This window comes from Leptidea sinapis, chromosome 33, assembly GCF_905404315.1.
Source record: "Leptidea sinapis chromosome 33, ilLepSina1.1, whole genome shotgun sequence".
NCBI classification, from domain to species: Eukaryota; Metazoa; Arthropoda; class Insecta; order Lepidoptera; family Pieridae; genus Leptidea; species Leptidea sinapis.
Window position 1 is genome coordinate 9205900 of NC_066297.1, and position 14733 is coordinate 9220632.

Genomic DNA, 14733 nt, shown 5'->3' on the forward strand with positions numbered 1-14733 from the left:
TTATTAAATAAAACTTTTCATTTTTTTTGGTTCTGTTCGTCCATCTGGACAGGCAAAGGGGTCAAAAGCCCATACAGCCAATAAAACTTTTCAGAAATTTTCTGACATTTGCGACATTCGTTAATTTTTTTTTGGATTCTTCGTCCATTTTTAGGACAGGCAAAGGGTTACAGCTCATACAGCCGTATTCGTTAATATTAAAACATTTTTTTCAAACCGTTTAGTTTTAACGGTTAAAAAATTGTTTAACTGATTTTTTTCTGCGTGAAGTACTGGGCGTTACATCCGTCAGAAAAAAAATCTGAGTTACATAAATTTAAGAACCATTTGTTATATATTAATAATAATAAATCTTTATTTGTTGCAAAAAGAAAATACAATTTTGCTTAAAATTACCCTCGACCTCCAAACTAGGACAGCCCGTGACATGGGGGTTATTCTTTTCCCAGTTGTGCAAAATGTCAAAATAACAATCATCAACTAGATAGATAAATGACAATAATAACTATTTTATATATAATTAAGGGTATGTGATTGTGTGTGTGTGTATGTAACTTCAGGTTTGTGTAATAACTATTGGCATACTTAATTCTATTAAGTATAATTTTAAATGATTCTCTAACCTAATTTTTCTTTTGTTTCATGTGCTGTGTCCAGGGCCCAACTCGAGTGAGTATTTCATGAACTAATTAGTTTTAGACATACGAGTAGATCTAGTAGCAGTAGAACTAACTGTATCTGTCCCGGGCTGTACTCCTACTACACTTATGTTGAGGGTAACATTATAACTAACTTTATGTGCAGTGTTTGTCCCGGGCTGTACTGCAACTACACCTATTTTTGTAGTAAAAGTATAAAAAAGGATTTATTTATTTTTTGAAAACATTTGTTCAATTTTTTATATAGGAATGATGTTTATTAATATAATATAATATATATTTGGAAATAATGACACCTGAGAAAGACGTACAATAGATTTTGTTCTAGATGTCTAGCAACAGTGCTTTGCAACACATCAAACGCTTTGAATGATCCATCATCATCATCATCAGCTGACGTCCTGCACTGCCCTCATCCAACCTATTCCGGTGATCTTGACCAGATCCTCGGTCCATCTTGTAGGGGGCCTACCAACACTGGGTCTTCCGATACGTGGTCGCCATTCGAGGACTTTACTACCCCACTCGCCGCCATCTATACGTCGAAATATGTGCCATCCCCACTGCCACTTCAGTTTCGCAATCATTTGGGCTTTGTCAGTGACTTTGGTTATCCTACGGATCTCTTCATCTTCTCCAACGAAACTCCAAGCATAGCCCTGTCCATTGTCTTCTGGGCGTCCATGAGCTTTCTCATAAGGCCCATAGTTAGCCACCACGTCTGCGTTCCGTAAGTCATCACTGGCAACACACAATGGTTGAAAACTTTCGTCTTCAGACACTGTGACAAAAAAATATTATTACAGAACAACATCGACAAGCTCTCCTCAAGCCAAGTCACCAGCTGGTAGCAGCGCGGGTGCTGTAGCCAGTGCATCAACAGCTCAGGGTGAGAGGACTCCGATCGTCCAGAACAAACAGCTGCAAAATGTCAAAGGACAGGACCATCCACCACATCCATCGGTGAGTACCATAAACTTTGAACTTTTCTTCCAGGGAGTACATCATCCTTACATCCAGTTATATTTTTATGCCTCACTATTGCGAAGTCATAACTACCTAATATCTTAACATAGGCGGTTGAAAGATAAAAATCCAATAGTAAGCAAATCTCTAGATAATCTAGTAGGTATTCTGTGTCATCTTTCTACTTAATAAGACCAATGTTTCAATCTTCGAATATATCAAAGTTTATTATATGGCATTACGAGGATAAAAACTTAATTACTGTAAAACTGAGAAACTTAACTCTCTAATAGCAAAAAGGCAAAAACCAAAATAAGCTGTCAAAATAGCGAACAGAGCACGAACTTGGGCAATAACAATTAGTTTCTGTAAAATCCGTAGGGGGCTTTGTTATTATAATAATCTAATACTGTCAAACGTGCGAAAGTCGAGAAATAAAAAAATTATTGGTTTGAAATTGGTATTAGGTTTCGATGGTCGCGGATTCGAGTTCTGCATCGTTCATAAAATTTTGTTTTCAGTATTATTTGTGTATTTAATCCTAGAAGTGAGGGTTATCACTTTAAAAACATAACAAATTGTTTAGATTTACAAGAGCCACATATTAAGTCAGTTTCCTAATATGGAAATATTGGGGTTGAGCAGGTTATCAACTGTAAAGTAGATCCTGTAGATGAAGCCACAACCTGAGAGTTGAACAAATCATACAAGATTTTATGATGATACTCGAACGATTGGCTCAGTTGAAAAGAGCGCTCGCACGGAACGCGAGAGGTCGCGGGTTCGAGTCCCGCATGGTTCATAAAATTTTGTTTTCACTTTTATTTGTGTAATATTCATCTTATTTGAGAATATGTGTAAGCGTGTGTGTGGGTAAGTCGATCGTGGAAGACCTCGTAGCACATTCGTCGATTTGAAAACGTCCCTTATTTTGAAAAAAACTGAACGTCCGAATTATCCGCAACCGGCTAGCATGTATGAAAAGAGTAATGAATGTAAAGGAAGCGCGTGAGGTTTGTAAGTTTAGTAGCAAGTGGCGTTCTGTTGTCTCTGACTACCCGGACGGGAAACAATTGTGAGTGTGTGTGTGTGTGTATTTGAGAATATTATTTATCCGGGCCTAAAACCTTGTATGGAAATAGGAATGCCATTGTATCCTCTTTAAAAATACATTTTATAACTGGATGTAAGGATTGTTGTTGACTTCTTGTCTATTGATTGAGAACACTAAGGATGGGTTGCAACAACAAACTTTAGCTATAACAATTATGTTAAAGTACCTACATAAACATGTTAAGTAAAATGTGTTGCACCATTTCACAATTTTTAGATGACGTCAAACTTTAACTGTTCAGTGTGAACGTCAAAGACTGTTAAAGCCATTGTTAATGTTAAAAAGCTGAATAGCGACCAAATAAATATTCGATATTGACTTGATATTTCACTTTTTAACTTTAACTATGCCAAAGAATACGATGGTTCAACACATTCTGCAGCGTTACTGTTAACGTTAAATTGGACGTCAACCTTAACTATAACAGCTAATATGACTCAACCGAGCCAAAGTTGCAAGAATCTAATTCTCCCGAAAAATGGTAAAAGAGTATCAGCTAGTATTTGGGAACTACGAATCAAGAGTATGTTATTTAGATTTGAATTTAGATTGATGTGAAGTAAGTTATAACGTTGTATTACTTAATGATTGTTTGTATATCTATGTTGTTATTAAGATATTGTTAGTTAACTGAGTGATGGTTTACTTACTTTGATTATACACACTTATATTTGATTTACCAGTGGGAGGCTCCTTTGCACCGGATGCCGGCTAGATTATGGGTACCAAAACGGCGCCTATTTCTGCCGTGAAGCAGTAATGTGTGAGCATTACTGTGTTTCGGTCTGAAGGGCGCCGTAGCTAGTGAAATTACTGGGTAAATGAGACTTAAGATCTTAGTCTCAAGGTGACGAGCGCAATTGTGGTGCCGCTCAGAATTTTTGAGTTTTTCAAGAATCCTGAGCGGCACTGCATTGTAATGGGCAGGGCGTATCAATTACCATCAGCTCAACGTCCTGCTCGTCTCGTCCCTTATTATCATAAAAAAAAAAAAACACATTATGCCAAACTAACTTATTTATTTAAATATGTATTAACTGTTACCAACATAAACAAGAATCATAAGTTACGATACCTAATAATATATTTTGTGAAAGGGGGATTTTTTTAATGAAAATAAGGATTGAGACGAGCAGGACGTCCAGCTGATGGTTATTGATACGCCCTAACCATTACAATGCAGTACCGATAAGGATTCTTGAAAAACCCAAAAATTCTGAGCGGCGCAACAATTGGGCTCGTCACCTAGCTACGGCGCCCTCCAGACCTTAACATAGTAAAGTTTACACATTACTGCTTCACAGAAATAGCACTGGTAACATATAAAATTATATATGGTTATAAAACCAATATTAACCAAAACTATAGTTTATTGATATTGAATTCAATTAGACCAACCCCAAAACCCCTTAATCGGTGCTTCAATGTAATGTCTGTTAACAATTTAAAATGTGCTTCGCTATTCTCCAATTTGGCAACGCATAATACTAAACTATGAAGCCTTTTATAGGGATCATTACATTGTACATCTATGGCTATTAAAATCAATTTTCATTGCATTTATAGCTGGGACAAATATTGTTATCTTTATAGGAACTATTCAGGAAATTGACAAAAGTTATAACGGACATTGTTAATTTGATATGGCTAATTTGTCTGATAAAGGGATCGTTACAGCTACAACTTAAACATTTAACTTAATTCATTAAAAAAAAATTTTAACAAGAAAACAACCGCCTTCAAAAACACTGTTTAAAACAATAGATATAATGTGCACTAAAAAGTATAAAAATAATTGCGTATTGACAATCTAATTAATTAATCACATTCTAGTTACGATTATTGTAATTTTTGGAGTCGGTGTCATCCAAGATAGGTTTGTTACTACATACATAGTTATAGGTGAGATGTGCTTGAGTCGTAAGGAGGCGAGAGGCGAGAGCGGGTCGCGGCGGAAGGACACCAATTCCAAAAATAACAATAATCGTAACTAGAATTAGATTGAGTTATTCGTAAAGTTATCATCCACTTTGCTATAGGTATGTATAGTAAAATTTAAGACTTTTATGGTTTTTTCATTGATTCCACTGTCAGATCTGAACCAAATTACAATGGGACCACTCGGGAAGCCACCAGCTTTCAAATAAAAAAATAATTATCAAAATCGGTTCACCCAGTCGAAAGTTTTGAGGTAAGAAACATAAAAAAAATACCGACGAATTGAGAATCTCCTCCTTTTTTAAAGTGGGTTAAAAAGTATTTTATTTAAATGAAAAACATTGTATTTAATACTAGCCTACCTCAGATATTTTCAGAATTACATCTGATTACATACTGCAGTAAGAAGTATATGAACAGAAACATTTAAACTTTTGCCTTTGAATTGCGTTATAAAATAAACGGGATTTTTAGATTATTAAATGGAATTTTGTATCCTGAATAAAGCCTGTTATCCTGAGATAAGTTTAATTTTTTGAACGATCATAAATGCTTTCAGTACTATCTATGAAAAGCCCTTATAAGGGATGGCTTTTTGTACACCGGCGTTTATCTCGAGGGACATTTTCTGGCGGAAGACATTATCAGTATTTGATAGATGACTATGAATATAATACAAATCCTTAAGCTTTAGGTGAGAAGGTAAAATCAGAATTGATGAAACCTTTTCATTGCAACATTTTGAATGATTTATTTTGATGGTTGTCCATTGTATTGATCCATGAGACAAAAAAAAACGAGAAGTTAGTACGGGACTGGCAATAGAAGTGAATATATTAAATTTTGAATTTAGAAGATTATTTTTATAAATTGTATGATTGATTCAACCATTGCAAACTAGTTTTCAATCACTTGAGCTGCTCGAACCTTTCACAATGAAATCGAAGATGGCAACCGCGCAAATGTATATGTAACAAATGTATGTAAAAAGGGCGTTCCAATAGGACCATGATTCTAAGTATATTGGCAAATATTTTTTTTAACCTGCCAAAATCAATTCACACACATGCTAACATCTAAATAATTTTAACTGTATCAAAATTAATATAGAAATAGAAAAATATAACGAAACTAAAAAAAACAGTATACATTTCTAAAAATGAACTATGAACAACGCCACAATTTCTAATTACACTCAAACAATAATCGGTCAGAGGACCACCCTAATTCGTCAATGGTTATCTCTTTGGCTTTCATTTTCTACAATACCAGAAAGATTTGCGGAAAAACTAGACAAGTCATCTGATTGACTTCAAATGATGTTTATGGATGAAGGACCTTCTAAAGCAACCATCTAACGTGAGCATAACGAATTTAAGCGCTGTCGTTTATCGTTCGCAAAAGAATGAAATAGTCGTTCTTCGACGGCTGTCAAGTTAGTTACGAGGAAAATCTGCTAGCTGTGAAAAATTTAATTCAAAAAATCAAACCAATTACATACGAAGAAATTCAGCCTATATTGCAGATTGGATCGGGAAGCGTTGACAAGATTCGACACGAGCATCTTTGCGTGAGCATTAATTCTGTTCCGTTACGTCACAATATCTTGTAAATTTTATAGCATTTTGGGAACTTTAGCTATTAAACTAACATTTACTTCTGTAATGAATGAATCTGAATTTTATTCTAAAACGTCATGTATTTTGTAGTAGTTCTGTCATTAAAAAACATACTTTACATCTCTTACCAGTGGGAGGCTCCTTTGCAAAGGATGCCAGCTAGATAATGGGTACCACACAACGGCGGCTATTTCTGCCGAGAAACAGTAATGTGTAAGCATTATTGTGTTTCGGTCTGAAGGGCGCCGTAACTAGTGAAGTTGCTGGGCAAATGAGACTTAACATTTTATGTCTCAAGGAGACAAGCACAGTTGTAGTGCCGCTCAGAATTTTTGGGTTTTTCAAGAATCCTGAGCGGCACTGCATTGTAATGGGCAGTCTATGTCTTGTTTGTCTCGTCCCTTATTGTCATAAAAAAAGCACATGACCCTCCTCGGCGGAATAGCATAAGCGGCACATAAACCTCCTCATATTAGCTGTGTGACGTCAGAAAGCAATCTCAATTTTGATTAAGACTTGACGTCACTAACATGGCAGTTCGTCCCATGCACGGATTATACAAATATTCAATTTAAACTTTTGTGTGTATAATCAAAGTTTTGTTGTTTTAAGTGCGCTGTAGTTAGTTATTGTTGATAATAATTGTTGACGTCTGTGAGATGGTTTTAGTTGTTCTCCCTTGATTAGCATCACCATTATTTTGTTGACTGGTGGGAATTTTAATGTTGATATCGAAAATATCATCGTCCACGGAGCATTACACTATCAACCCTGTGTGGTAGGTACGGAAAAGAAATGGAATCAAGAAGATATAAGAAAAATATAATAAAAAATTTAAGAGCTTTGATTGCACGGGTTAGCTTGAATTTATGAATCTCCCCAAACGTCTTCTTACTAATGCAGTACAACCGCATTCTGTAGTTTTAAATTTATAATTTACCGAGGGTAGAAAATGTGAATGAAGAATATTCCTGGATGTGAAAAGCAAATATGGTGAGAAGTTTAATATTTTATTAAGTAGAAGGGTAAAATAACATATTATTTATTCCTTCCATTATTCCATCTAACAGATGAATTGCCGTGAAATATCTACAGTATTTTCCATCAAGTAAGTGGATGACACTTAAACCATCTCGACGGATTATGTATATGTATGTCATATGATATGTTAAATGTGAATTTGTAAGCGATTTTGTTACGAGTTTTCTACATTGACAATACCTACTGGAGACTGAATGCGTGTTTGGCACTTATGGTAAGAAAAGAGTGATTAGGTAATATAAATATCTCGTGTGATTTTCGGACTCAAGAATTCCAAATTTCAGATATTCATTAAAAACTCTTTAAATATTACTACAGTTACGGAAATCTCGAGGATTATGATGTACTTTGAAATTTTAGGAATAACAATTAATATCCTTAAGTTAAGCAAAATAGTAATTTAGTCGGACATTAGATTTTTGGTTTAAAATCTGTATGCTTATGTTTATAAATCATTGTTACTCACATTGATAATACGTGTATTATTCTACTGACTTTGGATTCTAAAACGGCCAGACCGATTTCGATAAAATATTAAGGAAATCTTGAGAACAGCTCAGTGACTGATTCTGTGATTATAACATAAACAATATTTTGCAAGAGTATAATATCCTAAAGACATGGTCGAATTTGGTACGTATAATAATTTTTTGCGATGGACTATGCCCAATATGGACCAGTACCGGACCGCGTTCGATGGTTTTGACATACCAAATCCGATCATTTGTTTACGTTTTAGTGTTTTTAAAGTTTCGTACTAAAAATTATCATAATGAAATGAAATGAAATTTTATTTGCAGGAAACATTGTACTTAAGATGTTAACATAATATTATTGATAATCCAATATGTTTCGTCAATTGATATGCAAAATATGTTACAAAATTGTCTAAACACTACTCTTACAGAAGGTAAGTAATTGAAAAACTCACTTTATCATAAAAAATTAGATGATTCCACTCTCTTTACGATTACTACTTTACTAATTGGACATAGTATTACGCCTGTTGAACTTCTCGTAAAGAGTATTTAACGGAAAGTAGTACTTATTCATTCAGCCCCAAGATTTCAAGTTTTTCTTGTACTTTTAGGGAATGTTTTTCTTGCTTTTGATCTTCAACTTTTATGCTTTCGAGTACCCTTTTATGGTAAAAGGGATTTTTTTTTACGACGGACTGGATTTAATTAGATTGGCGATCGCTCAATGCTTTTAGCCCAGTGTTTTTCTAAGCAAATTTGAACAGAAACGGTCACTGCTGGGTGAATGTTACTTTAAAGTATTTTTTTCTTGTCATATAAATGAAGGGTGTACTTATATTGAATTCTGTTATTTCACTTGATTTCTTTAAGGTATAAGCGATAAATGAAACATAATTTTAACGTAACCATTGACGTACAACAAACAACAACACACCCCGTGAGCCTTTTGCCCGTTTGCTCCCTCTTATAAAAAAAAACTAGGCTCCAAATCGCCTTTTAAAAGTTCGTCAAAAAATGTCCGATTGGCGTTTTATATCCGTATACTTATTAACTTATACAAATAACAATAAAACAATCATTCAAATTAGCACCTTATTTCGTGGCAGTAATGTTCAAAGTCTATTGTATATGCACATTAGAAGCAGTAAAACTTAGTCACGCGCGAAACGGACGCGAACACGATGCAGGAACATTTTGATTTAGCAATTGATATGTATCTTGCAAAATTATTAAAAACATTAAGTTTCTTACACAATTTTGTTAATTTAAAGGGGCACTTACCTAAAATACGACACTCTATCCTTTTTTGGTTTCCTTAGTCAAATGGCAAAAAACGGAACTCTTTTAGTTTCGTCATGTCTGTCTGTCTGTCTGTCAGTCCGTATGTCACAGCCTCTTTATTCCGAAACTATAAGAACTATACTGTTGAAACTTGGTAAGTAGGTGAATTCTGAGAACCGCATTAAGATTTTCACACTAAAATAGAAAAAAAAAATTGCGGGTTCCCATACTTAGAACTGAAACTCAAAAAATTTTTTTCATCAACCCCATACGTGGATAGGTCTTCAAAAATGATATTAAAGTTTTTAACATAATTTTTTTCTTAACTGAATGGCTTGCGGGAGAGACACTTCCAGAGTGGTAAAATGTTTGTCCCCCCTCCTATAACTTTTCATATAAGGGAATGATAAAACTAAAAGAAAATTATGAAACTAAAAAAATATATGATGTACACTACCATGCAAACTTCCACCGAAAATTGGTTTGAACGAGATCTAGTAAGTAGTTTTTTTCCTTAAATACACTATTATTAAGACTTCGATCAATTTTACAACGAACTACAAGAACTTTTATTTGTTACTTGCTGCTACGGAACCCTTCATGGGCGAGTTCGACTCATCCTTGGCCGCTTTTAAATTTGGATATGCTGTTAATTGAACAATTTTTCACTGAACACTGAATAGTGGCAGCGAAACCGGTTCAAAGCGGTTTAAATATTGATTATGTTAATGCTACCGATTAGTATTCTTGAGGCGTGTCGCAGTAATCCATTCTGTAGCTTCGAGGAAAATGCAAGAAAAACATTTCAGTGCGAAACAAAGGTAGCATAATAAAAAGTTTTCTCATTGACCGTATTATATTAATTAGTGAAAGCCCCATTCATTAACGAATGAAGTTGATTTTATGATCGATATCCACACATTTAAACAATTAGTATGGCACTCAAAGTGCTTTCGCCGAATACCGAATGTTCGGCTATGTTCTTGCAGCCGTGTGACACTCTGTGCTTTAAGTGCAGGCAATTTATTGGCGGCGATCAGGCACAGGCGCCGAAATGGCGCGTCATACATAACCAATATTTGTGCAAAGACATACCGTGTGCTGCCCACGCATTCCGAATACGTTTTTTTTTATGACAGTAAGGGACGAGACCAGCAGGACATCAGCTGCTGGTAATTGATACGCGCTGTCCATTTCAATGCAGTGCCACTCGGGATTCTTGAAAAACCCAATAGTTCTGAGCACTACAATTGTGCTCGTCACCTTGAGACATAAGATGTTAAGTCTCATTTGCCCAGTAATTTCACTAGCTGCGGCACCTTTCAGACCGAAACACAATAATGCTAACACATTACTGCTTCACAGTAGAAATAGGCACCGTGGTACCCATAATCTAGCCGGCATCCTATGCAAAGGGAGATAGATAATAGAGAAACTCTCTAAGAAACAAGCGACTCTCTCGATTGTATGAAACGTGCAGTCATTGAGTCATTGATATATTGACAGATGACGGCTATTATCTTGTAAAAAACGGAGATAGCCGAATCTATTTTAAGCAACTGTTCGCTTTCAAACTTAGCCGGATTATACTTCGTGGCTAATCGCTATACTGTAATTAGTACTATTTCAAACTTATGTCAAATGATGGCACGTTTCATACTAAACTAAATTTCAATTTATAATATTACGTAGTATTTACATGCTCTTTGATCAGTTGGTTGTCAATCGCTCACCACGACGCACGTGCTTCTTTAATTACAGTCATAGGCACATAACTATATTACTTTCATTGTTTATTTGATCCGAGTAAAAGTACTCTCAAACTTTTTTTCTCAGTTAACTGAGTCGAGGTAGTAAAGTTTTTGTATTTTTACTGAATTCTTACCAAATTATAAAAACAAATGTTAGGATTTAGTGATAAAGCGAGAGAACTTTGATCGTAAATCTTTAGAAAAAGGAATTTAGTAAAGAACTATGCAATCTCGGCCTTCTCATATACCGTGGTCTTAGAATGTGAAGATTAACGGAGGTTGACGGACATATACCTTTGAATAAGTTTAAATATTTGATGAAAATTACACCGGAGACACCTCTATGTGATTCATGTGGAATAATTGAGTATGTTGAACACTTATTAAATGAATGTGTCCGATTTCGGTTTAGTAGAGACGAAATTGTATGAGGTTTGGGTTTGAAAAGATTTGATACGGGCATGTTTATAAATATACTTGCCCATCCTGCATCAATGGATAAGTCTGTTTGAATCCATAAGTCTTATTTGTCGAAGACTGTATAACTTGCTTTTCTTTTTAATATTTTTTTAATTGTTTTCTGTTTGTATTATTGCTTTTTTTGTTAAGTAAGAATTTAGTTTTTCTTTTGTTTCAGTGTTAATGTACTTAGATTATAATGGGGCTGATATGTACATAAGTATAAAATGAATAAAAAAAGTTTTTGTATGGTGATGTACCTATATGATTTTTACCATGATCATTGATCCACGAAAATTCAAAACAGAAATGTGTTACGAAATTCAAAAGACTTGTTTAAAAACGTTAATGTGCTAAAATGAATGATACGACAGCCTGGAAATAAAGTGACCGACCTCATGCTATTTCTTTCCATGGTATAAATGAAGTGGCTTTGGCTCTCTGTTCACTTACAGCCGTTCCCAATATACTGTATCTACAGATAGAGATAAAGTACTACCTTCTACTGTCAGTAATCAGCTGTTAATAATCTGAAGCTGTCCCAATATACCCGATAAGTCCTACTTATCGCCTTATATTGGGACGCGTGAATTGGAATTTCCATAAAAGCTTCTATCGCTGGTAAGCTATACGTCACCCCATTGACAGATAGCGTCTACGGATAAGGTGAGTTACCGTCGATAAGTTTACTGGGACAAAAAAGTCAACGATTTTTATCTCAAGTAAGAAATAGACGGAAACGGCTGTTAGATCTTTAAAACTATTCAACGGATTTTAATGCATTTCAGCAATAGATAGATTGATTCAAGAGGAAGGTTTATATGCATAAATTATTCGAATCTGGCCTTTCGTTTAGAAGTTATGACCGGCATAAAAATTCTTTAAGTAAGAAAAATGTCATAGTTTGGCCAAACTGTATAGTCTATTTACAGATTCTTATTTACTTAATTACGTTTAATAATACTTTTTAAATATGAAACATTAAATATTATTTATATTTTTTATGCTTAAACCCTTATTTTTGCTGCTTTATAGCGTCCACGCGAACAACATCTGCCATAAAAGCTTCTATCGCTGGTAAGCTATACGTCACCCCATTGACAGATAGCGTCTACGGATAAGGTGAGTTACCGTCGATAAGTTTACTGGGACAAAAAAGTCAACGATTTTTATCTCAAGTAAGAAATAGACGGAAACGGCTGTTAGATCTTTAAAACTATTCAACGGATTTTAATGCATTTCAGCAATAGATAGATTGATTCAAGAGGAAGGTTTATATGCATAAATTATTCGAATCTGGCCTTTCGTTTAGAAGTTATGACCGGCATAAAAATTCTTTAAGTAAGAAAAATGTCATAGTTTGGCCAAACTGTATAGTCTATTTACAGATTCTTATTTACTTAATTACGTTTAATAATACTTTTTAAATATGAAACATTAAATATTATTTATATTTTTTATGCTTAAACCCTTATTTTTGCTGCTTTATAGCGTCCACGCGAACAACATCGCGGGCAGCAGCTAGTTATTAAATAAATTTTATTTAAAAAAGCAACTCGCTGAGTTTCTTACGGTCTGTTTTCTCACTTTTGTCAAGTTATAAAGTATTTGAAGCACAGAGAAGAAAACTTTAGATAAATAAAACAAACTTAATTATGAAACCTAATTAGGCAAAGTTAGTAGATAATTCTTCATTTATTAAAGTGCTAGTTGCGAGTTTAACTGCGAGTTGTAAGAAATTTTGGCCTTCTCAAATTGGTATAAATATGGGGGATATTACATCCACAATTAATTTCTTCGGCAAAGTGAAAGTGACTGAGTAGGTACCCAATAAGTAAGTACGTGACGGTCTTACGGCCGTTCCCAATATACTATCTACAGATAGAGATAAATTACTACCTTCTACTGTCAGTCATCAGCTGACAATAATCTGAAGCTGTCCCAATATTAAGTCATTCTTATCGCCTTATATTAGGACGCGTGATTTGCAATTTCCATACAAACTTCTATCGCTGGTAAGCTATACGTCGCCCCGTTGACAGACAGCGTGTACGGATAAGGTGAATTACCGTCAATAAGTTTATTGGGACAGAAAACTCAACAATAGTTACGATTTTTATCTCAAGTAAGAGATAGACCGAATATTGGGAACGGCCGTTAATGTGCTAATAATTAAACTTAATTAAAATATAAAGTATGAAGCAATTTTATCAATGTGTTTTTAATCTAACGCGGAAAGCTGAATACGATTTAAAATTAATTTTATGAGTGGACACTTAAAGTAGCTATTTCTGGAAACTTCTAAGCAATTCATTTTTCTCTGTGGTTCTTTCAAGAAGGACCGAATTTTCAACGCATGGAAAGAGTTTGGACTGGGAGCCTTTATTCCGAATCAGGTATCAATAAAGTAACAGTACTTTGTAAAAATACACCAAAATTAAACCATTGTTTAAAGAAAACATTACTTCTGCTCGAATCACCTTTACGAAGCCTCAGAAATCTCCCAATGAATGTAGAAGTTTAAATATCTCATAGAAAACATAATTTATTTATAATTTAATTTATTATTCATGTTTTGAATTGTCTTTAATTATTTGCCTAAATCTGTGGCATTAGAAATGCAACTTTAGGGTATTTTTCATGTTAATTTATAACTCTGATTGAGGAAAGCTTTTATTTGACTTAAGGCAGCGATTGTCTAGTGGCTTAAAGATTAGAGGCCAAATACACGACAGCATACCACATTGCTCACCTACGTATCTTATATCTGAGTCTTAATATCTTAAAAATATATCAAGAAGTAGCAATATTATATAAGTATTTCGTATTACAATAATAATGCAATACTTTATAAGCTTGGTGATACTCATTCTAATAACCTAAACGATGGCTGGTTTGGTACGGCTGAACCATCGGGCGGTCCGGACCATATTCAAATCCATCCATCCAGTCAGTCCATCATACCAAAATGTTATTTTTTCCGTTCGGACCGTACTGAGTACGACACCGGACCAATCGGTGCGTGGAACCCGCACACTCACGCCTAGCAGACCGTCCGATGGTCCGGCCGTACCAAAACCGACCATGTGTTTTAATGTTTTCCCGGCTGGAACCACCGCAACCGCTATGTCCCTGCATTTTAAATCTGGAAGATCTTCTAAAATATTCATTTAAATTATATACTGTAAAGGGCCGTATTAATCTATATTAAATGCACAATGTATTTAAGGTACTTATTTGGATAAAGATTAATGCTCTGTTGCTTAAAATCGCTTCATAAATAAGCCATTATTTCTCATATTATGAAATATGATTATTGTGGGTTATCTCAAAGAGATAGATATGTGCCATCGCGCATTTTTTGTAGTCCTTTTTAAGGTGTACAATACTGTACCACATTATTTTTATCTATGTCGTGGGGTTAGC

At 34.6% G+C, this 14733-nt stretch overlaps 1 protein-coding gene across 1 annotated transcript in view; it reads left to right on the plus strand.

Moving 5' to 3' along the window:
* The window catches only part of LOC126974727 (synaptotagmin-7), a 175775-nt gene that overhangs the window by 115331 nt on the left and 45711 nt on the right, over positions 1 to 14733 (plus strand). Inside the window, exons 2-3 of the mRNA XM_050822334.1 lie at positions 658 to 669; positions 1466 to 1622. Coding sequence (XP_050678291.1) covers positions 658 to 669; positions 1466 to 1622 — 169 coding nt within the window. The remainder of the gene's footprint in view (positions 1 to 657; positions 670 to 1465; positions 1623 to 14733) is intronic.